Source organism: Cryptomeria japonica, chromosome 4 (assembly GCF_030272615.1).
Source record: "Cryptomeria japonica chromosome 4, Sugi_1.0, whole genome shotgun sequence".
NCBI classification, from domain to species: domain Eukaryota; kingdom Viridiplantae; phylum Streptophyta; class Pinopsida; order Cupressales; family Cupressaceae; genus Cryptomeria; species Cryptomeria japonica.
This window is the reverse complement of record NC_081408.1, coordinates 508,710,819-508,734,745: the sequence shown is the minus strand read 5'-3', so window position 1 is coordinate 508,734,745 and position 23,927 is coordinate 508,710,819. Positions and strand designations below refer to the sequence as shown.

The 23,927-nt window shown below is 35.7% G+C and overlaps 1 protein-coding gene across 1 annotated transcript; it reads left to right on the top strand.

The window, feature by feature from the left end:
- Positions 1–6,161: 6,161 nt before the first annotated feature.
- Positions 6,162–8,750, top strand: LOC131053473 (uncharacterized). The gene is made up of 3 exons (XM_057988088.2): positions 6,162–6,539; positions 7,037–7,588; positions 7,685–8,750. Exon 3 carries the CDS (start codon positions 7,862–7,864, stop codon positions 8,723–8,725), a length of 864 nt encoding a protein of 287 aa, XP_057844071.1. The 5' UTR covers positions 6,162–6,539; positions 7,037–7,588; positions 7,685–7,861; the 3' UTR covers positions 8,726–8,750.
- The last annotated feature ends 15,177 nt before the right edge of the window (positions 8,751–23,927 follow it).

Genomic DNA, 23,927 nt, shown 5'->3' with positions numbered 1-23,927 from the left:
GCAACCTATGCTGAACCAGTTGTGATGTATTAAGGAAAAAAATCTTTGATTTATCACCATTCACTTTCTGACTAGAAAACGATGCATAATTTTGTATTATTCCTTTAATCACTTTTGCCTCAACTAACAAAGCATGTTCAAATAATAGACTATCATCTGCAAAGAGACAATGAGAAATACTTTGGGGAATATTCTGAATCCTTATACCTTTCCAAAGCCCCCCCACTTTAGCAGTCCTAATATCCCAACTAAAGGTTTCAGCTAGGAGAATAAACAAAAAGGGAGAAAGGGGATCTCCCTGTCTCAAACCCCTAGAGGAAGTGAAAAAACCACAAGCAGAACCATTAATTAAAACCGAGAATCTTGCAAAAGAAATACATGCACGAATCCATTTGACCTAGGCCTTGGAAAAACCTAACTTTTCAAGAACAACACATAAAACCCCCCAATCTACTCTATCATAAGCCTTCATCATGTCTAGTTTAAGTATCATGGTCGGGGTTCTTTGGGTGGAAATAGAATGCAGCACCTCATGTGCTACAATTTCACCCTCTGTCATCTCCCTTCCAGAAACAAAACCACCTTGCTCCAATGAAATGATCCTAGGTAGAATTTTTTCCAACCTAAGGGAAATTGCCTTCGTAAATATCTTATACAAAGTGTTACATAAAACAATGGGGTGGAAGTCAGCAAAAGCCTTAGTATCCTCTTTTTTAGGAATAATTGCAATCATTGTAGTATTAAGTTCTTTTAAAATAGACCTATTTCTCCTGGATTCCTCGAGAGCCAATAAATCATCATTTCCCACAAAATCCCAACATTTCGGAAAAAATAAAGGAGTAAAACCATCTGGTCTCGGGGCTTTATCCGGATTCATGGCAAAGACAACACTCTTAACTTCTTCTAAGGAAAAGGGAGACATCAACATCTTATTGTCTTCCAAAGATACTAAAGGAGGAATATTAGATATAATATCATTACTGAGATTTCCATTTTCCAAAGATAATAATGACTTAAAAAACCTAACTGCCTCTAAAGCAATGTCCTCTGGCTCTGTCAATAAATTCTCATTTTGACACTGAATACAAGATATCCTATTCTTACATCTTTTAATCTTAGTTGAAGAATGAAAATTTTTTGTGTTCCTGTCACCATCTGAAAGCCGTAACTCTCTAGATTTCTGTCTCCAATAGATTTCCTCTCTAGCTAACACCTCCTCAAGCTGTAATTTTAGTGACTTCAATTCATCAAAAACTTGTGGCACCATACCATGTTGAAGCACACGAGTATTAAAACACTCGATCATATCTTGAATCCTTTGTTTCTCCTGAAAAATATTCTTAAAATGTGAGATATTCCATTCCCTAATATTCAATTTCAAATAACTTAACTTCTTAGCAATCTGAAACATACGAGACCCAGAACAAAAAGGAGCAGAATTCCACCATTTCATAAGCAGAGGCAAAAAGGAAAAATCCCTAAACCACATGGGCTCAAATTTAAATGGAGACTTAGAAGAAGCCCTATCCTCAATAACTGAAAGGGAAATTGGAAAATGACCAGAACCTGAGACCGATATAATAGAGGAAAAGAATTCAAAATCTGAATCAATCCAATTCTCAGATAACAAAAACCGATCTAATCTCTCAGCAATTTGAGAAAAATCCCTTCTCATGTTTGTCCATGTGAAAACCCCATTCTGAGACTTACAATAAAAAAGGCTCATATCAGAAATGAAATCCCCAAAGTCATCCATAATCCTCTTATTAGGAAAAACACCTCCTCTTTTCTCATCTAAATCAGTGATAGCATTAAAATCACCCCCGAAGATAATAAAGGAACCATGTTTTAAGGGAGAAGAAATCCTCTTTAATTCACCCCATAACTTACTCTTCCCTTGAATTCTTGATGGAGCATAAATGTTAAAAAGCCAGAATTTAACCTTCGAAATCTTGCTTATAACTAAAGCCAACATCCAATTTGTAGCAGATGCCACTAAATGTACCTCAATATTATAATTATTCCAAAGCAGTGCCAAACCTCCTGAAGCACCACAAGCCGGAGAAGAAAGAAAATTCCACCTTCTCCAAGATGAAAAAACCAAATCAACAGACTCCTTTGACAACTTTGTTTCTTGCAACCTAAAAATATCACACTTAATTAAGTCCATTTGGGACTTAATTAAGCTTCTCTTGTTAGGGGCATTTAAGCCCCTAACATTCCAAGAAATAATTCTCATTGTCCTCGAGGGGAGGCCGAAGCTCCCCTCTTCCCATTAATCGAAGAATTTTTGCTTTCCCCAAAGCAACCTTGCAAATTACATTTCATAGCCCCTGATCTTGTCACAGGTGGACTAGTCACGAATCTTTTACTCCTCTTTCTTTTTACACTTACAGGAGTTAGGCATGTTTTCTTAGGCCTACCAAGAGAGATCGAATGCCTCCCTTGCCCACCAGCAGGAGAAAGGGACAAAGTTTTTTGAATTCCAACATCAATTTCCATTTGAGTCTTAAGATTATTTGGAGGCCTACCTCTCCTAGGAGAAATAACCAATGATGAAAAAACTAGAGTTGTTTGGACAATTGGTAAACTCTTGCATGACTTGGGAGAAGCCAGGATAAATGTATTATCTTCAAAACCCAACTCTGTTGTAGCCAAAACCGCAAAAGGATTAGCAGATGCAGAGATTGGAAGGGTCGAGTTTATACCCCCCAAATCATTCTCAATTGAACAAACAACTCTATCAATAATACTCTCATCCATTTGATGTGCATGATTGTTAAAAATATCATGTACTTGCTAAACCAAATTCTCATTCGGCATAATAACAGGGAAAACCTCTGACGGATTACTATTCCCTAAGGAAGATTCATTAGCCATATTAATTTCAACATTCAGAGGGGAATTATTAGACACCAAATTCTTAATTTCCTGAACTAAAGAAGCATCATTAGGAAAACCTATGGTAGGTACCTGTTTAATAGTTTCCATATCAACTACTGCAATTTTATCTAAATTCACATTCTTTGAAGGATCCAAAACCTCCTTTTGAGTGCATGAAGACAAATTGTCATCCTTACCCTTTGTGTGATTATTTGGCATCTTAGGGCAATCTATCATCAATGGATGATCTACTCCATTCATTGGGGGATTACCATCCACTATACCCCCGCTATTAGAAAATGTCTTCAGTAAAGATGGAAGTGAGACCGAACCCGAAGTGTGATCATTTGGTTTCCCAGAACTACGACACAATGGATTATTTTCAAGATTAATGTGATCTGTTTCTACCAATTTATGCAAAGAGACATTTCCACATCCTTCAATCAAAGGTCCCGCCGACAAACTATCTTTATTAAGGGTTTTAGGGACAGAGTCAACAACCTGCTGGTTTTTCTTAAAATCCATAAGTAAAGGAGCATCCAAAAGTAAATGAGACTTAAGAAGCTCCGTATCTAATTTCTCAATTGACTAGTGCCAAATACCATCATGAGACTTGATATTACAAGTACGGGGGCAAACATTGTTAGGGTTAATAAGAACACAAATTTTTACTAGAACCTTCCCCTCCACAAAGTCCATTTTAGATGTTAAAAAAGTTCCAATAGAATTTCCAATTTTCTCAAGAACATCTGGATCCATAAATTTAAAAGGAATTTTAGGTAAACCAAACTAGAAAGGAATAAGTTTCGAACTAGACCAAGAAGGAACAAAAAACGGTTTCCAAGCCGTAATTGAAATTAAATGTTTTCCAAACCAATGATGCAAAGTTCTTAATACCTCATCTCTGAAAGAAGGAGAATCAAAGACAATAATAAAAGCATTCACATATAATAATTGAAAATAATGCATATCCCCCCATCTTTTCTGCAATTTATGATAAAGCTTTAACAAACTAATTTGATCACCCCAAATTTCCCCAGAAATAGCATTCATATGTAAACAATTCGCTTTCTTATCGACATAAGAACCTAAAAGATCGATACAAGGGATAGGAGCCCAAAACTGCGATGAAGAAACCTCAGGCAGAATAGGATCAGAAGGAATCTTACTTACCTTTTCTGGACTAGCTTCCTTGAGGTTCACATTTACCTTATTTCCCACCTGCTATGAAGAAACAGAAACCCTAGCCGCAGTCTCCTTATTTGTCAAGCCAACAACCCTAGCAAACGTTCGCTGTTTGCCCAGATCTAAAGACCATTTCCTTGAAAATCCCTTGAATTGCTTCTTAGAATTCCCATGATTCACACCATTATTAAAATGCCCTTGAGTGAATCTCCTTCCATTGTTATTCTGCGAATCTCCTTCCATTGTTATTCTGCCTCCATGCCACACTGCATTTGTTCCCAAAGAAGCCTTGAAAGTATTTTGAAGCTGGCTGAAAAACCTTGTTATTTCTGCTTCGGTTTACCTGTATCGCCATGTCCTTCCATCTGCCTTTCGTGTAGACCCACTACGGAACATGAGGTGGGTCTTCCCAGCCCACGTTCGCCCATGAACCCAAATGTCCTCTATCAGCCATGTCCGATCACTGTATTCTCCTATCATTGTATTATGCTAATTTGATGTTACCCCAACTGGGATAAATCACTGAAGTGAAGTGATGAAAATACAAGCAAGATCCACCTCAATAAAGGCTCCAATGTGCGTAGGTTTTAACCTGCCCCTGTTGCTGTGAATAAGGACTGAGAACTGAATGAAATCTGCGTATAGGTATCAAGATGTCGCCCCAAACTAGTCGCCTATGGTGTAGAGATTGGAGAACAAATACCAAGTCTATGAGCCCAAACGAACCTACTAAGGTTCCACCCCTGTAGCTGCTATGAACAGGTCTGAGAACACCATCTTATCTGCATTTAAATGCCCAACAATTCCTTCCAAAATGGTCTGAAACCCAACAAGTGGACAACGCCTTTCTTCTCAGGTGATATTGATCAATCAAGATGCATCGAATGATGAAATCAAAGGGTTACAAGAAGGGCGGACTTACCACAATTCGGTTTCTCCACAACAAATAATATAGACACCAAATTGCCCTACAAATGGTCTCAAAGGTATCGCCCTAGCCACCTACAAATTTAGGAATCTCCTTATGTGGAAATCAATGCACATATGGAATGATATGAATCAAATCATGGAGGACCTGGTTCTGCAACTTTCTGATGACAACACAATCTATAGCTCCGATTTGTCTTCTCAAGATTTGGGGCTGGCAAACTTGAAGAGCTTTCCTGTGGGTGAGAAAATGATGAGAGCAACTTTAGAACTAAAGATGCATATGCACCAAATGAATGGCTCGAGTTCCTCCTTTATTGAAAATTCTAGGGTTAGGGCTTCGAAGTCGGACGACCTGATTTTGCAGATCGACGGTTCGTAGCAATGCAGAAGCATTTATATTTTATATAAAGTAAATTTATTTTCAAAATAATATTATAATTTTATTTATTTTATTTTACAATAATGAGTGTGTAATAGTCATTATTGTTTAAATTTTTATATGTAAGTAATATTATAATAATGTTTATTATTCTATACCATATAATATGTTTTCAATTTAATCTAATATATATTAAATTGTGATATTATTTTAAATAAATCTAGACAACATTAAAAGAATCAATTAGAGATTTTTTTAAAAATATTTTTTAAATTTCTAACATATATCACTTCCTCTTCCCCCGTCCCCCCTTTCTCTCTCTCCCCTTTCTCTCCCTCTCTCTCTCTCTCTATTTGTATCTCTACTCTTTGCACGTACTTCTATCTCTCTCTATCTATTTCCCTCATCCCCTCTCTCTCTCCCCCTCTACATATATCTCCCTCTTCCCCTCTCCCCCCCTCTCCTTTCTCTCTTCCCCCGTCTCCCTCTCTATTTGTATCTCTACTCTTTGCACGTACATCTCTCTTTCTCTCTCTCTCCATGCCCATATCTCTTTGCCTCTCTATCTCCTCTCTACCTCTCTTTTTGTATATCACTTCCTTTATCTATCTTTATGTAGATTATTCTCTCCATTCTTAATATATTTATCTCTTTCATCTTAATTCCTCTCTCCATCTCCATCTCCATCACTATATTGTATCATCTTCTCTATCTCTATCCCTTTTCTCTATCTCCTTACCTCCCATCTTCTCTCTCATACTCTTACTCACTCTAACTTTGGCTCCTTCTATCCCTATCTCTCCGTGTCAACCTTCCACACCTATTCAGTGATTGCACACCAAGAGCAATTGCTAGTAAACTACTCTCTGCTATTATTGAAAAATAAAACTTCCTAAATTAGATGTCTCTTCATGTCTTACCTTTTTTTGTAAAAAAATAAATTGAATGAAGCAAGCAGATAAAATTAATTTCGCAGGTTGTGTGATCGATTCCCGAATCCCGCCCCGTTTATCAAAGCAACCTTGCTCCCAAATCTTCAGTCTCCCAAATCGTTTCTTCCTCTACAAAAAATAGGCAGTTTTCAAAGCAGGAAATAAATATTATTTGCAGATTATCTCCGTAGTAGGACGTCTTCTTCTTTAGAGCCGAAAACAGAACTGAGGTAATCGGCGTGTAGTTTTATTATTCTTCCCCACTTCATTTTCAGGTATTTTCCCCTTCTTGTTGCCGTTTCCGTTTGGTTGGCTGGTTTTTTGGCGTCTTTTTTCTGATTGTTTGGGGTTTGGTGATTCTGCAATGGCTCAAGACCTCCTGCTACAAAATCCCGCGATTTAACTAGCGTTCTGTAGTCAGTTTTAGTTTTAGTATATTGTGCAAAGTAGTTCAAATATCAAAGCCGTTGCGTATTCTCTTACGGTTTTTGTTCTTGAAGGGTAGGTTTTGTCATATATTTTGCGGTGCAACGATTCAGACGTAAAGTCCAGGGTTTGAAAGTGTTGCCCTGTAATAATCCGAGTAATCTCAAATATTGTTTGCTTATTATTTGCTTCATAGTGTTAGAGTTGAATAGCTCTAGGGTTTGAAAGGATTTAAACCTATATATATATATATATATATATATTTTTCAAACTCTGATAATGGGTATTTTTTCACTTGTAGTAGGATAGGACATGACTAGGTCTGGAGCCTGAAGGGTAAACCTACAGTATTTAGGAAAATCTAAAGGTTTGAGAGGACTAGTCCGCAGTTTGCAGAGTTTGAAGCTTCATTCCTGCTGTTCTCCCAAGGAATCGATCCTGCTGTTCTCCTAAGGAATCGCAGGGTTGAGAGGACTAGCCTGCATTTATTCGGAAAAAAATACGGTTGTAAAGCATTTTATCTATATGTTTGGAAAGCTCAGGCTTTAAAAGCATTAACCTACATTTTTCTTGATAAGCCGCTGTTTGAAAGGGTCTTGTCTGCAGATAAGTTTAAACTCTGGTTTCAAAGGATTTCTCATAAAAATTACCTGGAAGTTTGAAAAGTCTGGGTGCAAGAGCTTGCTCCTTGAGGTTTCAGGTGCCGATCATGGTTATGTTCTGAGTCCATTCTGCGGCTCATAAGATCTGCTAAATGTTTTGGTCGCTAGCCTTGATTTTGCATGGCATTTGGTACAAAGATGCTCAAGAGCAATGTTGAAGATGCAATTCAGCAGCCCGTCAACAGTTACAGGTACGGCGGAATATCCTGTACTTGTACACCTTTTAAATATAAATAAGTGTTTTTATGTTTTTTTAAAAAATTTTTCTTATAAATTTGATTATACAGGGTTTTGTTGATTCGGGTTAAACAAGAGGCATCATCGATAACTCTTGGAATATTCAACTGAGCAAAAATTGTTATTAAATATCCTACAACAAACCTTTACCTGATATGTATTAATCTAAGTTATGCTTGACTTTGGAAACCCAAATTCAACCTGTACTTTTTCAGTAGAAGTAACCTATGGACGCTCTGATGGCTTCCTATGCTTCTTCATCTGATGATGAAGACAATGCTGAAACGATTCTTAAGAAGAAGCCAAGGCTTGGAGGAGAAGATGGCTCAAAGGATGCACTCCTGTTGCTTCCATCGCCAGTTACTCTTCTGGATTTCTCCTCTAATTTGTCTGTGAAGAATGTGGATTCTGGGAATCGAATAAGGAGCTTTCCACATGTTGAAGGAAATTATGCAGTTCATGTCTATATCCCGGTTAACATATCCTCAATTGACAAGGAGGAGTTAACCTCCTTTGTGAAGAAAGCTGGATTGCTTGTACCAGAACTACATGCTATTGACACTGATCTGCCTCTGTGCCCAGGGAATATAAAAAACAAAGATGGTGCTCATGTTGATGTCTCAACCCTAGCCGAAGAGTATCATATTAGTCTATCGAGAACAGTTGCAATCAGGGTTCATCAGATAGATTCCATTGTAGGAATGCTTCGTAACAAATTGCATAGTCAGAAGCGATATTGGATAGAATTTGGAAAGTGGGAGGTGTTTATTAATGATGATCAAACTAGATCTTTTCTTGCATTGGAAGTTACAACTAGAGGCTTATCTGAGATATCTAAACAAATATGCATTGTTGACGAAGCTTTTAGACTCCACAATCTTCCAGAATTCTATAAGAATCCTCGACCACATATATCAGTAGCTTGGGGTTTGGGAGATATCACGTCAAAATTGAAAAAGGTTGCTGAGGAGTTGAACAACTTGAAGGGAAATACATGTTCGAAGAGAAAAAGCGTATGGACCTACCCATTTAGCAGAATTGAATGTAAGATTGGCCAGAAAGTATATTCCATTTGCAAATTGACAAAATAATATAGTCTAAACTTTATTAACATTAGATTGTCTGTGCAGGGGTATATAATTCGTGTGAGTAGTTGGCGCTTTGCATTAGTGCATAAAGAATTATAATTCCTCTTAAATGTTTATTTTTATCAGTTTTCTCTCGGTGCTCCCTAGAAGTCTGATCCTGGAACAATGCTCGTTATCACCAGTTACTTGAATGCTTTTCAAAAAGCCCATCATACAATTTTGTGTCTCATATTCTCCTCTAAACTCTTTTTGAGTCAGCACCATTTTATGTCTTTTCTTAATATTATTTTTGACTTCCATACTTTTCATTATCTATTCACAGATTGTTGCTCTTAATTGATTAATTCTATTGGTTATCTTCTATAGGGTATGCCCAGATGACTGTCCATAGCTGAAGGTGTCCAATTTCTTATTCATATGCTAATGTGTGATTATTGACAGCCTTCTGTTGAATCTTCCATGTTGGAACTCCAATTTTTTTGTCAGTTATTATTTACTTTCGTTCTTTTCTTTCATTGGGATCTTGTGCCTTGGTATTCTATGTCCTGATTTACTGATACCTTCAAGCTGAGTGATGATTGTTGGGTTTTCTTGATATTGATTGTTGGATTTGAACTGTGAGCTGTGTCCTTAGACACGAGTAAAGGTTTATTTCCATTGTTGTGGCTTCCAGAACCATTGTGCACTATCCAAACCTTGTAATGTATCCTTTCTCCATGCACATGATTAATTATTCATTTTCTTGACTTTGCCAAACTCGTTTGCCATAGCTTAAGTGTGCTTCTTCCTCATTCCTTTAGAACAGTTCCTGTGCTAAGGATGTGCTGTGAAATTCTCACAACTGTTTAGTTGGCCAATGCTTTGTGGTTATGCTCATTTCAATCATGTTAATATTGTTGCAAACGCACATAAGTCTCCGTTGATAGTTCTGACAGCTAACCGTAATCTTCTATATGCAAATTGGTTATTCATACATTAGAAATCAATTGTTTACACATCAGCATTCATGTGGACAGTTAAATTGTAAATGAGCAAATACAATTCATCGGATAGACAACATCAGTGATTAGATAGTCACTTATCATAGCTTGTAATTGATAGTTCTAGTCTTCTAGATAAATTATCTGTTACTAAGCTGAAAATGACTTCCTAAATATGATCAAATTTCAGAAAACATAGTTCTTGGAGGTGCGAAACTGTTATTACATAAAAATCAATTCAAAATGTTTAAAACATTAGAGAACTGTAAGACAAGCAAAATAGATGAAATATTAGGCAGAAGTTTGATTTGATAATAACTCGCGAGTTTTAAGTCAACGAAGGGTCACATGAATGGCATGGAGGAATGCCATTCCTTGTATTGTTAGTTTGCATTTTGCACTTTGTAGGTCTGAGAGGTTTGTTTCCTTCAAATAGTATGCTTTTCAGGAATGGCATGGAGGAAGTGTGCTACAAAATGAGTTGGAATGAACCTGCAAAAATGAGAGGCTTATATCATATCCAAGATCACAGCTAATCAATCATGTTGCCATGGTGGCAAAATTCCAGGTTATGAAACCTGGCAAATGAAATGTGGGTTGAGAAAATTGATCCGAACTTTATAAAGGTCAAAGAATCTAATTCAAAAATACTTTAGGAAACCATTAAACAGGATATGGCTGGTGAAGGAGAACTAAAACAGACCGTTACATATTAAGTGATCACAGGAAGATATTCATCAAGAAAATCATGGGCATGTGCTTATGGATTTCTGGTGAGTCACAGCTGGCATTACATTAGGAAGTCAATTTCATTCATAATATTGAAATAATTTATACAGCTGTTAAGAGATATATGTGAGATAAAAAAATGATCGGAAAACAGAGAACTTAAAACATGAAGAAATGCGCATTACTGAAAAAGCAAAGTTTCCATATTTAAGAACTTGAAGCACTGCTTCAAATCAGTAAGTTTCTCTTGCAAGAGTTTGCATTGAATCTTTGTTTTAGGATATCATGCCCCATTTGCTTATAACACATCCAAATAAAAGTACATGTAATTTTCAAAGTGAAATTGGCCTTACTCAATGTTTGATGGAATGATCTCGAGTTTTTTAGCGAATCACTCTGCTATCTGCCATTGTTGATCAAAAGAAGGGAATAGCCAGCTCAAATTTTACATAAATGTAGTCCTAGTAGGAATCAAAGCCATTATAAATATGCAGGAGCATGATGGATAGAATATGAAAGTAGTAGAGTTAATTTAGGATTTTTCTTAGAAAACTAGTAGAGATTCCTTGAATGATAATCCTATAGAACTCAAGAAGATTTAGTTGATAAATCACAAGATGATCATTTTGTTTAAAAGGTATGTCAACATTTTCCAAGCAATAAAATGTAATACTAGTTTTGAAATCTTATTATTAGCAATAAAAAAATTCTGTTTGAAGCATCTGTATAATGCCACGTCATGACTGCACTTAACGCCTAATAAAGCTGCAACAACGACGTCTGTGGCATCATCCCTATAAATCGCTGGGAGAAATAAGGGTCATTTGGAAGTTAAAATCCAAGGGGCGAGTAATCCCCTTGGATTGATAATCTAAATAGATAAAGTTTAAATGAATTTATATCCGCTCAGATAAACCTTAGTAAACCCCATTAGGGTTTGGTTGTGTGAGATGATTTTGGAAATTTATTTATCTTGATGGAAATCCAGCAGATGATAAGGGTCAAGGGTGACGTATTTGATAGGAAATAGGATAGTTGTTTTAGGCCACAAGTAGAAGGCCACCTGGAGTCTTTTTGGTATAGAGCTACCATTGTGGGTAACAACCACAAAGAAACTGTATGGGACATTGACCCTAGAAAAGATTGCGTACCCACCAAACAGTTTACATTAAACCATAGTTATAAACTAGAACTACATACTTTATGCCTTGATCCCGTGTTGAAACAAGTATGTAGGTAGTCTAGGGACGAAGTTGTCCTTAGTACTCAAGTGTTTGGGGATGGGGATTAGGATTTGGATACGGGTGAGTTGATCATGATTTTTTCGAAGCTCCTTGGTCTTTCACTCAAAGGGTATAGATAATACTATTTGAAAGAATAAGATTAATTCATTGCATACTCAGAAGGAATCCTATATGGATTCGCTTGACTTTTTGAGGCTTTAGGCCAAATTTTGAGGTAGAACTCAAGCTTGTTTATATAATTATTTTCATACTCCTAAAGATGGCGACCTCGGTGCATATCTTGTAGGGGAGTGTAGTCTTTAGAGAGTGACTCAGGACCCAGGTGGTCTCGATGAGTCTAAGTCTCTGGCCAGAGCATTTCTTATTCTTTATGAATAGATGTCTACCTCGTATGTGTAGATGCCTATCCCGAATTGGATAGATGCAACCCCTGTCCCGTATGGTTAGATGTCCATCCCAGTTGGATGGATGCCTATCCCATTTGGATACATGTACCTAAGTATGTGATTGAATCAAACACAACTAAGAAAAAGAATTTTAGTCAAAAATTTTGGGTTAAGACAAGTGGGTCATTACAATTTTTTTGGATGATGTTGAAATATTACCATAAGTCCAAGATCATTTGAGAAATGCAAGCTTTGGTATGTGAAAATTAATAGGCAACAAATTTCTTCTTGTTGTAAAACACATTTGTAATTTCGTTATTATTATGATGTTTTTCAATATATACGTTGTGTTTTGCATACCAACATGCTTATGCAAGAATGTGGTATTGATATACCACCTGAAACAATCAAGGAATTTGTAGTAGGTTTATTTTGTGAAGGATCTAATGGGCAATTATTTTATTTAAGTTCATGTATTTCTGGACAATGTACTAGTGGCAATTTTTCATTATTAGTAAAATGTATGCATGAGAGTAGTGAAAATAATTTTGGGCAACAACTAGTGGATGTTAAAATATTTTAAAATATTGAGTATCCTTTAAAGGATGGGAAAACAAGAAAGTGTGTCGATTTGATCACATAAAAAGTTACTGTACATGCATTTTTGTTAGAATTTAAAAGTAAGATCGTATTAAAATATGTGAAACACTCACAACATGCTAGATGACTTGATGGTCAATTTCACACATGTAGAAATTCATTTCCAGTTGGAAGTATACTATTAATTATGGACTTTGCAAAAAACTATACTCTTTCTCCACAAAGGAAATTCAATCTCAATACTACAATTTAGTGTAGGTGGCTATTTTTGTTCATATCATTTATAGACATACATATGATAGTACAAAGGATGATATAATTTTTTTAAAGGAGTACCATTTCTATGTGAGTGATAACCAAATGCACTCATAAGAGTTTGTTCAATATTGTTTCAACATGTTTTATACAAATTTAAGAGAGAGGAATCCAAATGATAGAACATCATATATGGTTAGATAATTGTATAAGACAATTCAAGAATGCTTGAATGTTTTATTGGTTAAGTAGGGCTCATAATAAATACAATATCCAACATAAATGGATTTCTTTTTGAAGCTGAACATGGTAAAGGAGAACATGTTGGAGCTGGTGTATATGTTAAAAAAAATTCTTGCTAGAGAGCAATTAAAAATTGAGGATAAAGTAAAATTTAAAGATGCATGTGCAATTGTGAATTGGTGCAATACAACATTATCTATTGGATCAATAGGGAACTCTATAATTCGACGATTCTTTTGGTTAGTTGAAGAAGAGAACATTGTGACTAGACTTTGATTGTGAGACAATTAGTAGATTGCCAAAATGACATTCATTTAAGAGTTCAAATACAAGCACATGGACTGTCTAGACAAGACATTTTGCATGTTTTTGTTAGTTTTGTATTTCAAGTGATTCCGATGTATGTGAAAATACTGAATGGGTTGAAAAGTAGAATCAAAGATCATTGACACATGCTCAAACACATGATCAATATGAAACAACAATTGAAGATAATGATCAACTGTTTAGATCAGATGATTATGATCGTGTTTTAGACCTTGTACAAAAGGTAATTTAATTTAATTTCAAAATTAATCTTGATTATTTTGTTTTATTACTACACTGTGTGTAGAGCTACATGTAGATTGGTGAAATTTTATGTCACTTTAGTTATTGATTTTAATTTTGTTTGTAGGACATGTGTATGTTGTTGATGCACCCGAGGACAATGAAGAGAAAACATAATATTGGTTGGCTTGATGTGTTGAGACTAAACACAAGTTAATTAAACCTTGAGCAGATGATGATGGCTATCATTATCCAACTAGTTCAGTGGTGGTTGTTGGAACTTGGCTAAGGAAATATCTGGCAAGAAAGAATGGTTTGCCTACTTTCGAAGATTATGAAACACATAAGAAGATTACACTACTCACATTTGGTTGTTGCAACAAATATACAACTAGTGAGATATTATTGGAAACATGCTAATAAAGAGTTGTGGACAATTTATATGGAAGATCACGAGACAATTATAGATGCACTAGAAAAAAGAGAGTATGCATATGGTATAATGGAATAGTCTAAGTATGTATATATAGTTTTATATATAAATTTAAATACATACATGTTTTTCAATGATATTGATATTGCTTTACATAGTTAGAATTTGTTTATTATCATTTTGTACTTTGATAGATTCTAATTGTAGATCCCCTTTAGCCATCCTAATTAGGATCATCCCCTTAAAAGCCATTCTAATAAGATGTCCCCTTAAGCCATCCTAATGAGATGTCCCCTTAAGCCATCCTAATTAGGTCCATCCCCTTAAGCCATCCTAGTGAGATGTTATTGTTTGATATATATTTTTAATATACATGTTTTGAGATACTTTTATTTATCAAGTTGATATATTTAATATATATTTGATATAGTTTTTATTATTGTTTGATATAGGTCCATCCCCTCACTTGCTTAAGATGGTACAATGGATTAAGTAAATAGAGGTATGTATACATTTTTAAATACATGTTTTTCAATGATATTGATATTGCTTCAATAGATAGTTAAAATTCATTTATTATCATTTTGTACTTTCATAGATTCTAATTCTATGTCCCCTTAAGCCATCCTAATTAGGTCCATCTCCTTAAGCCGTCCTAATTAGGTCCCCTTAAGCCATCCTAATTAGGTCCATTCCCTTAAGTCGTTCTAATTAGGTTCCCTTAAGCCATCCTAATGAGATGTCCCCTTAAGCCATCTTAATTAGGTCCCCTTAAGCCATCCTAATGAGATGTCCCCTTAAGCCATGTCCTAATTAGGTCCATCCCCTTAAGCCATCATATCCTAATTTAAATAAATATTTTTATTTATGTCCTAATTAGGTCCATTCCCTTAAGCCATCCTAATTAGGTCCATCCCCTTAAGCTGTCCTAATTAGGTCCCCTTAAGATGTATCTTATTTTATATATCTTACTAATTTTTTTTGTTGTAGGTAGATTCTATTTTTTGTTGTAGTTGGTGTTAACGAGTACTACACATCTAGATGTGCATTTAAAAGTTCATGACAAATTAATGAATTCTCATAATATGGTAAGCATCAAATGTTAAACGTTTATGACATTTTTTAATATATTTTTAATATCAAGTTCATATATTCAATATATAATTTGATATTTTATGTTATTATTGTTTGATATTTAGGTCCATCCCATAAATATTTAGATGGTACAATGAAATTTAAGTAAATAGAGTTATGTATATATAGTTTTATAGAAATTTAAATACATGTTAAAATTTATTTATTGTCATTTTATACTTTGACATCTATTCTACAATTGGATATATCCCCTTAAGCCATCCCCTTAAGATGTATCCTATTTAATATCTAACTAAGTTTTGCTGTAGGTAGATCCTTCTTTTTGTTGTAGGTGGTGTTAACAAGTTCGTGAAAAATTAATTCAAGAATTCCCATAATATGGTAAACATCAATTGTTGAATGTTTAATTAATTTCTATTATTAGTACATACAAAGATAGTGCAACTTTGATTTTTTTTTGTGTGTATTCAATTAAATCTTTAAATGTACTTGACTCATTTTTTATTGCACAAATCTCCTACAAGAATATATATATCTTGAACCCGATTGTCTCTACGAGCTCATTGCAATTGAATACCAACGAACTGGATCAATTTTGTATATTCTTGAAGTTCTATATTGATTTTAAAGTGGATCAATTTTAATGTTATTTCTTAGATAATTAAAACTTTTTAACAATGTTTATGAATTGTAAACATTGAGAACTCTATTTGTAAAATGTGAATCAAATTTTTAATGTTAAAATTTTAAGATCTATATTTATTTTTGTTGGTTAATAGGCCGAAACCAATATTTTATTAAATAAAAGAATATTTTTACAACCCGATTCAGTGTGGGCACCGGTAGGAAAGAGCCGGGTTAAGAAAACCTCCGGTCTTGCCTAAGGAATATGCATTCCTGGAATATTTACAAATTAAATCAGATTACAAGATTGGTCTAATGCCAATACAACAATTGGAATTAGTACAAGTCATACATCACACTTGATGTATTGATACATAATTTCCCCATCCAGGTGGCTCCCTTTGATCTAATTTTCACTATGTTCATATATATTGAAACCCAAGTGTAGATTTGCTTCCCTCAATCCTTTATCTTGTCTTTTAACCCAACTTGTCACCAAACCTGCATAGCTTGACAAACACTCACAACTCGAAGAGAGATTAGCATTTAAAAAATTCTACTCATAGCAACCAGTTTCTATGATGAGCAAACCATTTCCATAGGACTATAATAAACCACTGAAATCTATCATAATTAATAATTTTCTGCAAATAAACACCAGAACCCCATATTAGCTTGCTAATATCTAAGTCTATCGCTTTCTATATTTGAAATAGAATAAAAAAATTAACAAATTAGGTTTATATTTAAGCATACCTCTTGCATACTTTCTATTGATAAATACTTCATAAATAACAAATACACATAAATCCAGTGTTGAATTCAGGTTGTCAAAACATAAAACCAACAAGAAAGCCAATAGACCATCGTACCATAAACATATATACCATTATCTATATAAAATATATTTTCAGATAGGATCAAAGTCTTTAACTAAAGTAGATATTGGACTACTGAAGATGACCCTGAAACTATATAAGTTTTAGTAATGTTTCAATCGTAGTTTAAGAGAAACCAAAAAAAATTGCAGGTCTATACTATATCTACTTAAGTAAGGTAAAGTGCAATATAATTGGACTAAGCACTGAACAAAATCCTACAACGTTGGCAAAGGAAGTTATTCCTCCATCTCAGATAGATCAATGCATGCATCCTTGTCAGTACAAGATGGCTCCTCGATCTCAGAATGCCCTCCCGCAGAGCTACACGAAGTCATCTCTTTGTGCTTCCCTTTCTCATTAACCCTTGAAGCCTTGATAATGACTAAAGGAAGAATTTGAATTCTTCCCATTGGGATATCCGGCATGTCATTTGGAATTATGAACCTTTCCTCTCTTAGATAATCCACCCACTAGTTGTTGTGTGGGACAACCCTAATATGGAGCCATTTCAACATAAAATATGCATTTCTACAGATAATCTCTCTGCGCTGCTGAAACAACGACCTATCCCTAAACTCCAACAGAGGACGTTTGGGTATTAAGCGGCTAACATTCTCATCCCTCCCATTGGAATTATCACCCACATAATCCTCTGGATAAGGGATCATTAGGTTGTCATCTATATGCTTCCTACCGCTTGCTCTAAAAGACCCAATAATTCATCTTTAAAGAGGGCTTTACTTAAAGCAATGACCTCTTCCTTCTCGAAACCTACATAGAGCAGAATAGCAACAAATGTGGCTGGGATGTCACAATTCACTCTATATATAAATTCATGGCTGAAATGCCCTTCCCCCATAATTTCCTGAATGACTTTGCTAGAAAAATCATCCAAGCCATCTAGAATTCTACCCCACCTTTCTGGTTTAATTCCCCCCCAAAAGCGATAAGACGGTTATCACTTGTAGAAATTAGCTTTAGATTCGACTCCATTTGATGTAAATGAAGTGTTTAATCATAGCGTCTGGAATATAACTGAAGGAAACTCTAGAAGTTTCTTTAGAGCCTTACACACTAATCATTTCTACTAAGCATACGAAAATACATGTGTTTCATACCTGGACATCATAACACAGGCCAAACCTAACACAAAAATGCAATCTAAAATGATGATTGATTCATCATATCTCTCGACTCCGCTATATGTATTAAGGCCTTCAAATGTTAATATTAAAATAGACCTCACTAAGCTCTCGAACCTATAAACAAAAGAATATAGACTTGTATTAAGTAGCTAAGTCAAAAAGTAAGATTAATACCTATCGGTATTAAGGTTGAATTACCCTCCAAAATTTTCAATAAAAACTCCATCAGCTCCTAAATTGGCTAATTTATTTGCCTCAATATTGTCTTCTCTATAAATGTGATTAATAGTCGTAGCTTTAAAAAGGTCTATAATCTTATTAGCTGTTTCCAGGAGAGAATTAAGTTTCCAATTGGGAGTATTCTTAGTTCTGATTGCATTTATTACATTAAGTGAGTCCCCTTCAATGGCCAGTTTCTTGATTCCTAAGGCCTTGCTAAGGAGGAGACCTTCCACCAAGGCTTCCATTTCTGCTACATTATTCGTTGTCTTACCAATTGATTTGGCTAGCTTAGCACAAATAGATCCATCCCAATGATCAATTTTGCATTCGATACCGGGTATGCCTAGATTACCCCTGGAGGCCCCATCAAAGTTTAATTTGAACCACCCATAATTTGGTTTAGTCGATTTACATTGTTCTCTCATCCTTCTTGTGGCCACAACTCCCATCCCATATTGAGGGGGTATGAGTAAGCCAAACCAATTCTTCCTCAAATCATTGGCCCAGGCAGAGAAGGAACAACCTTTTAGATTACCATTCCTAAGTCTATTATTAGTGGTTTCCACTATAATTGCTTTAATTTTATTGCATAATTGCTTTGGCTCCATCTTCTTTTCATGGAAGATTCTCCAGTTCCTCTCCTTCCAAATCTCGCAAACTACAATAGAAGGAGTGTTTCTCCATAAGTCTTTGTAAAGGCTTTTCGTGTTAAGCAATGGTCAACTTTTCATATTAATTACCAAGGTATTTGAGGGAGCTGAGGACCACTGCAAATTCTTATGCAACCATTCCCAACATTCTGAAGCATAAGGGCATCTTACATAAATATGGTCTACATATTCCTCATTTGGTTTGCATAAAGCACACCTAGAAGGTCCAACAAAACCTATTTTTTGAAACCAATCTGCTATTAAGACTCTATTTTGCAAAGCTGCCCAAAGGAACATGCCTGCTTTTGGCAAGCATACCTTGTCCCAACAAAGGTGAATTGGTAAATTTGTCTTATCCCAATTAAAGAACTTAATGATTTCCTCATACCCTGCTTTGGCTTTATAGGATCCAGTATTTGAACTTGCCCATACGAGCTTATCTTCCCTATTTTGATAGTGATATGTCTGTTTGCCAAGATCTCCTTAAGTTCTCTTTTTTCAAATTTTGTGAGGCAAGTATCATTCAGACTCTTCCATTCCCAACCTAGAATCAGATCTCCACCAGGGATATGAATGTAGTCTTTTAAGTAGTTGCCCTAGGAGCTGCTCAACACTTCCTTGATTCTAGGGCTTATATTGGTGCAGTCCAATGCAGGGTAGCCTCCCCAAGAGTCACTCCAAAATTTTACTTTGCTGCCATCAACCACATCCCACGTGACTCTATTTAAAATTAGCTGCTTGCAATGCATCATAAAATTCCAAACCCTAGATCCTTTTAGAGGATTTTGAGATATGAAAATACTAATAGGCACTGGGCTTGTCAGATATTTCCTTTGAAGAAATTTAACCCATTTTTTGTTGGGTTCGTTGTACATACATCAAACTAATTTCGCCCCTAAGGCTAAACTCTGCCAACTAAGGTTCTTCAGTCCTACTCCTCCACAATCTTTAGGTTTACATAATCTGTCCCAACTAATAGTGGTTGGTTTCCTGTCCTCTCCTGGACCTTGCCAGAAGAACCTTCTCAGTAATTTGTCTAGTTTAGCCTTAGCTCCTTGTGATAAAGGAATGCATGACATTTGGCAGATAGGGATAGCAGACAACACAATTTAATCATTGTAGCTCTTCCTGCATTTGATAGCCACTTTCATTTCCAAGACCCTATTCTGAGTTCTACCTTGGACTTGATGGGATCCCAAAGTTTATTAACCCTTACCCCTTTATCCAAAGGCAACCCAAGATATTTGCACGAAAAGGTGCCTTTCCTGAATCCCAGGATATTGCAAATATCTATCTCATCTTTTATTTTAATGTTTAGGAAGATCTCTAATTTGTTCACATTAACGGCCTGCCCAGAGGCTTTGGAATATTTTTGTAGTAAGGGCTTGAATAATTGAGCCTCAGATAAACTACTAACTCCGAAGAGCATGGTGTCATCAACAAACTGTTGATGAGTAATATTTTCTAAACCTACAGTCACCTTAATCCCTTTTATGCTACCCAAAGAATGCAAAGAGTTTACTAACAGGCCCAAAAATTCTACCATTATGATGAAGAGAAAGGGGGATAATGGACCCCCCTGTCTCAATCCTCTGGATATATTGAAGTATCCCTCAGGAGTTCCATTTACTAATAATGACATTTTAGGGCTACAAATGCAAGTAAAGATTAGATTAATACATTGTTTTGCAAAGCCAAAGGCTTCCAAGCATTTACACAAAAACCTCCAATCTGCCTTATCATAAGCTTTCTTTATATCTAATTTGACCAACATACTAGGTTCCTTATTCTTTTGTACTAAATGAATTGATTCCTGAGCAATGATAAATCCATCTAGGATGGATCTCCCAGGATCAAACCCTGTCTTGTCTTCTGAAATAATAGAGGGTAGGATGGTTTTAATTCTGTTTGCTAAAGCTTTGGACAATACTTTGTAAATTGTGTTACACAGAGAGATAGGTCGGAAGTCATCTAGTTCTTCAGCATTATATTTTTTTTGGGATCAATTCTATGAAGGTATTATTAATTTCATTAAGAATCCTGCCCGAGTTTCTCATATTTTCTACAACCTCCCATATCTCAGACCCCATAAAGGACCAACATTGTTGAAATAACCCAATTGGGAATCCATCCGGCCTTGGGGCTTTATCAGGGTGCAGCTGGAACAAGGCAGTTTTGATTTCTTCTAAAGTGAATCTACTTATTAGCATTTTGTTATCATCTTCTGATATCAGCCTAGGGATTCTTGATAGTAAATGTTTTTGCGATCCTAGATCTGAGAATTTCCAGTTATTCAGGATGTTTTGAAAATATGACACTAGCTCCCTTGTAACTTCTTTAGGATCTACCACCACATTACCCCCAACAACTCTAATTTTGTGAATCCTATTGATAGTCCTTCTTAACCTGGTGCTGTTGTGAAAGAACTTGGTATTTTTGTCCCCATCACTAAGCCAATGTTCTCTGGATTTTTGTTTCCAAAAAATTTCCTCTTTAATAAGAATATCTTCATACCTATGCATCAGTCCTTTTTCCTTTTGATATCCGTTACTATCCATCCCATATCTAAACACTTCCTCATTCGGCTTGCTTAGATCTTCCTCTACGTTCAATTTTTCCTAAAAGATGTTTTTAAAATGCTTCTTGTTCCATTTTAGAATTTTCTACTTAACTCTTTTCAGTTTGGTAACTAGACAAAATACTTTAGAACCCACAATCTGCTCCTCCTTCCACCATCCTTCAACCAGATCTAGAAAGCTAGGATCTTGAAGCCACATTTTTTCAAATTTCAAAGGACATCTTTTAGGTCTAACATCTTCTTATATTATCAAAGAAATTGGGAAATGATTTGATCCTGATACTGAAAGAATAGAAGAGATGAAGGAGTTGCTAAAGTTTCCCAGATTACCCTTAAAAAGGAATCTATCTAGTTTTTTCGCTACATACTCACTCCTAGATCTCTTATTAATCGAAGTAAATTTACCGTTGAGAATCCTTATATCTACTAAATTATTATTTCTGATCCACAATCTGAAGTCTCTTTGGGCAACTGACTCTGCTCGAGTCCCACCTTATTTTTCTCTCGTATCTTGGGTTGCATTGAAATCACCTCCAAGGAAGTAGATTCTATTATCATTTGAAAATAAGAAATCTTCTATCTCAGCCCATACTTCCCTTTTGCCCGCAGTACTAATTGAGCCATAAATATTAATTAAAAAAAAGCTCAATGAGTTCTTGATATTAATGACCCAACCACCCCGCCAACAAGATTTATGATTATCTTCTTTAAATCTAACCTTTCTGGGATCCCATAATATTGCAAGCCCCCCAGATGCTCCATTAACACTAACCGGGGCAGCTTTCCAAATTCCCAGTTTACGCCTAAAAATATACCAATCTTGAACTCTCAACTTTGTTTCCTGAAGCATAATGATTTCAGAGTCAAAGGTTCTGAGGTAGCGTTTAAGTAAACACTGTTTGTTAGGGGCATTAAGGCCCCTAATATTCCAGGATGTGATCCTCATTGACCCATGGGAAGGCTCTTCCCCTTCCTCGCAAAGAGAATGTTTGTAATTTTGGCCTGATCCTCTGCAGCCTCGACCAGTGACTTGAGTTCATTCAAGGATTTCCCGCCTCTTCTTCTAGCAGTCTTCCCACAGTTAGGGGTTTCCTTATTGGGGAAATCTTGCTCTAGACCTAACTTGACCCCATTGTCATATTCTTGAGCTCTTGAGGAAGGAACGGGTGAATTTTATTTCTCCTGCTTTTCCTGCCTATCCATCTCAAAATTGCATCTATAAGTCTTTTCTTTTCCATTATAGCATCAATATTGTCCTCCTCCTCAGACTCATCTTCTTCTTTTGAAAATTTATTAAACCCCATTAAGTTATATACTGCATCAAGTTTTGTAGAGATTTGACCTTGCTCCCTTTCTACAATCTCCTCTTCCTTCAACATGATGTTCTGATCTGACCTTTCAGATTCTATGATCCTCTCAGTCTGCTCCTCTTCAGGGCCCTTAAATGGAGAGGCCACAAATTTAATTATCTCAGGGCTCTTCGAAACCTCCTCTAATTGAGGTTTCACAGGATTGTTTGTCTCTTTAACACTATCCATGCTATCCTTATTGTCTATAGGTTTAACCCATTCTATGTAAAACCCCCCTGTAGCTTCATTAAATGTGAGGTTTATGCTCTTCTCTAGGCAATGAGCATTAATAGAGGAGTATTCCTTATTTGACATATGTGTCTGCACATTATTAGGCACAAAACCTTCATAAAATTTTGCCGTTATAAAGTATGCCTCCAGAGAGGTAATAAGTCCCAAGGATTCTAGGTTTTGCCTATTCACATCCATATCTAGTAGCATTTTGACCTCTGTAGAACTAGAGAAGTTTCCATCTACTCCAATGAAGGTACCGAATGCTTTACCAATTTCAACTATAGAATTAAAATGTAATAATTCTACTAGTAATTATGGAATGCTAATCTATCTAGGATTACTACTACGCTTAATGGCCATTGGTTCAAAATTCCTTTGCCATTCCATAATCATAAAGTTATACCCTTTGTAAATGACCGGATATCCATATAACAATTTATCTCTTAGGGTTTGATTTCTACAGAGAATGTAAATAAAATAATTAGGAAGGATAATTATACTTACCTGACTAGAGTATGTATGTTCCCACCATTTTTCTATGTCCCGAATATCTTGACTTGAACCTAGCCATTTTGCACAAATTTCGAGTTTTTGATATTGATTCTAGTGCTGGTTCATAGTCTTATTTTGAATGATGAAGGCTTTGGCATTCCACCTCTGTCTAGGATTTATTATGTCACTCTTGCAATTGGTTTCACATTCGTTCTTCTCAAGAGGATTCAACTTGGGATTGTCTCAGGGAGCCGAGTTGTGCTTTGGATTCGCCAAATTGCCTTTGACATGTGGTTGCAGGCCCCTATTACTTCCCTCACACTGATTGAGGAATGTTTTATTATTACCCCTGTCATTAGGATTTGCATTCGATGCTCTAAGCTTAGGGTTACTAGTGATTTTTTTTGGACGGAGAAAACCCTTTTCTTGCTTAGAGTTTAGCACTGAGGGATAATTATATTGGCGTTGTAGTTTCTTCGTCCTTTTCGAGATGAAAGGCTGCCATTCAGATTGCGG

Coding starts and splice junctions, on each gene's coding strand:
- LOC131053473 (XM_057988088.2), top strand. CDS start 7,862: ATGGACGCTCTGATGGCTTCCTATGCTTCTTCATCTGATGATGAAGAC.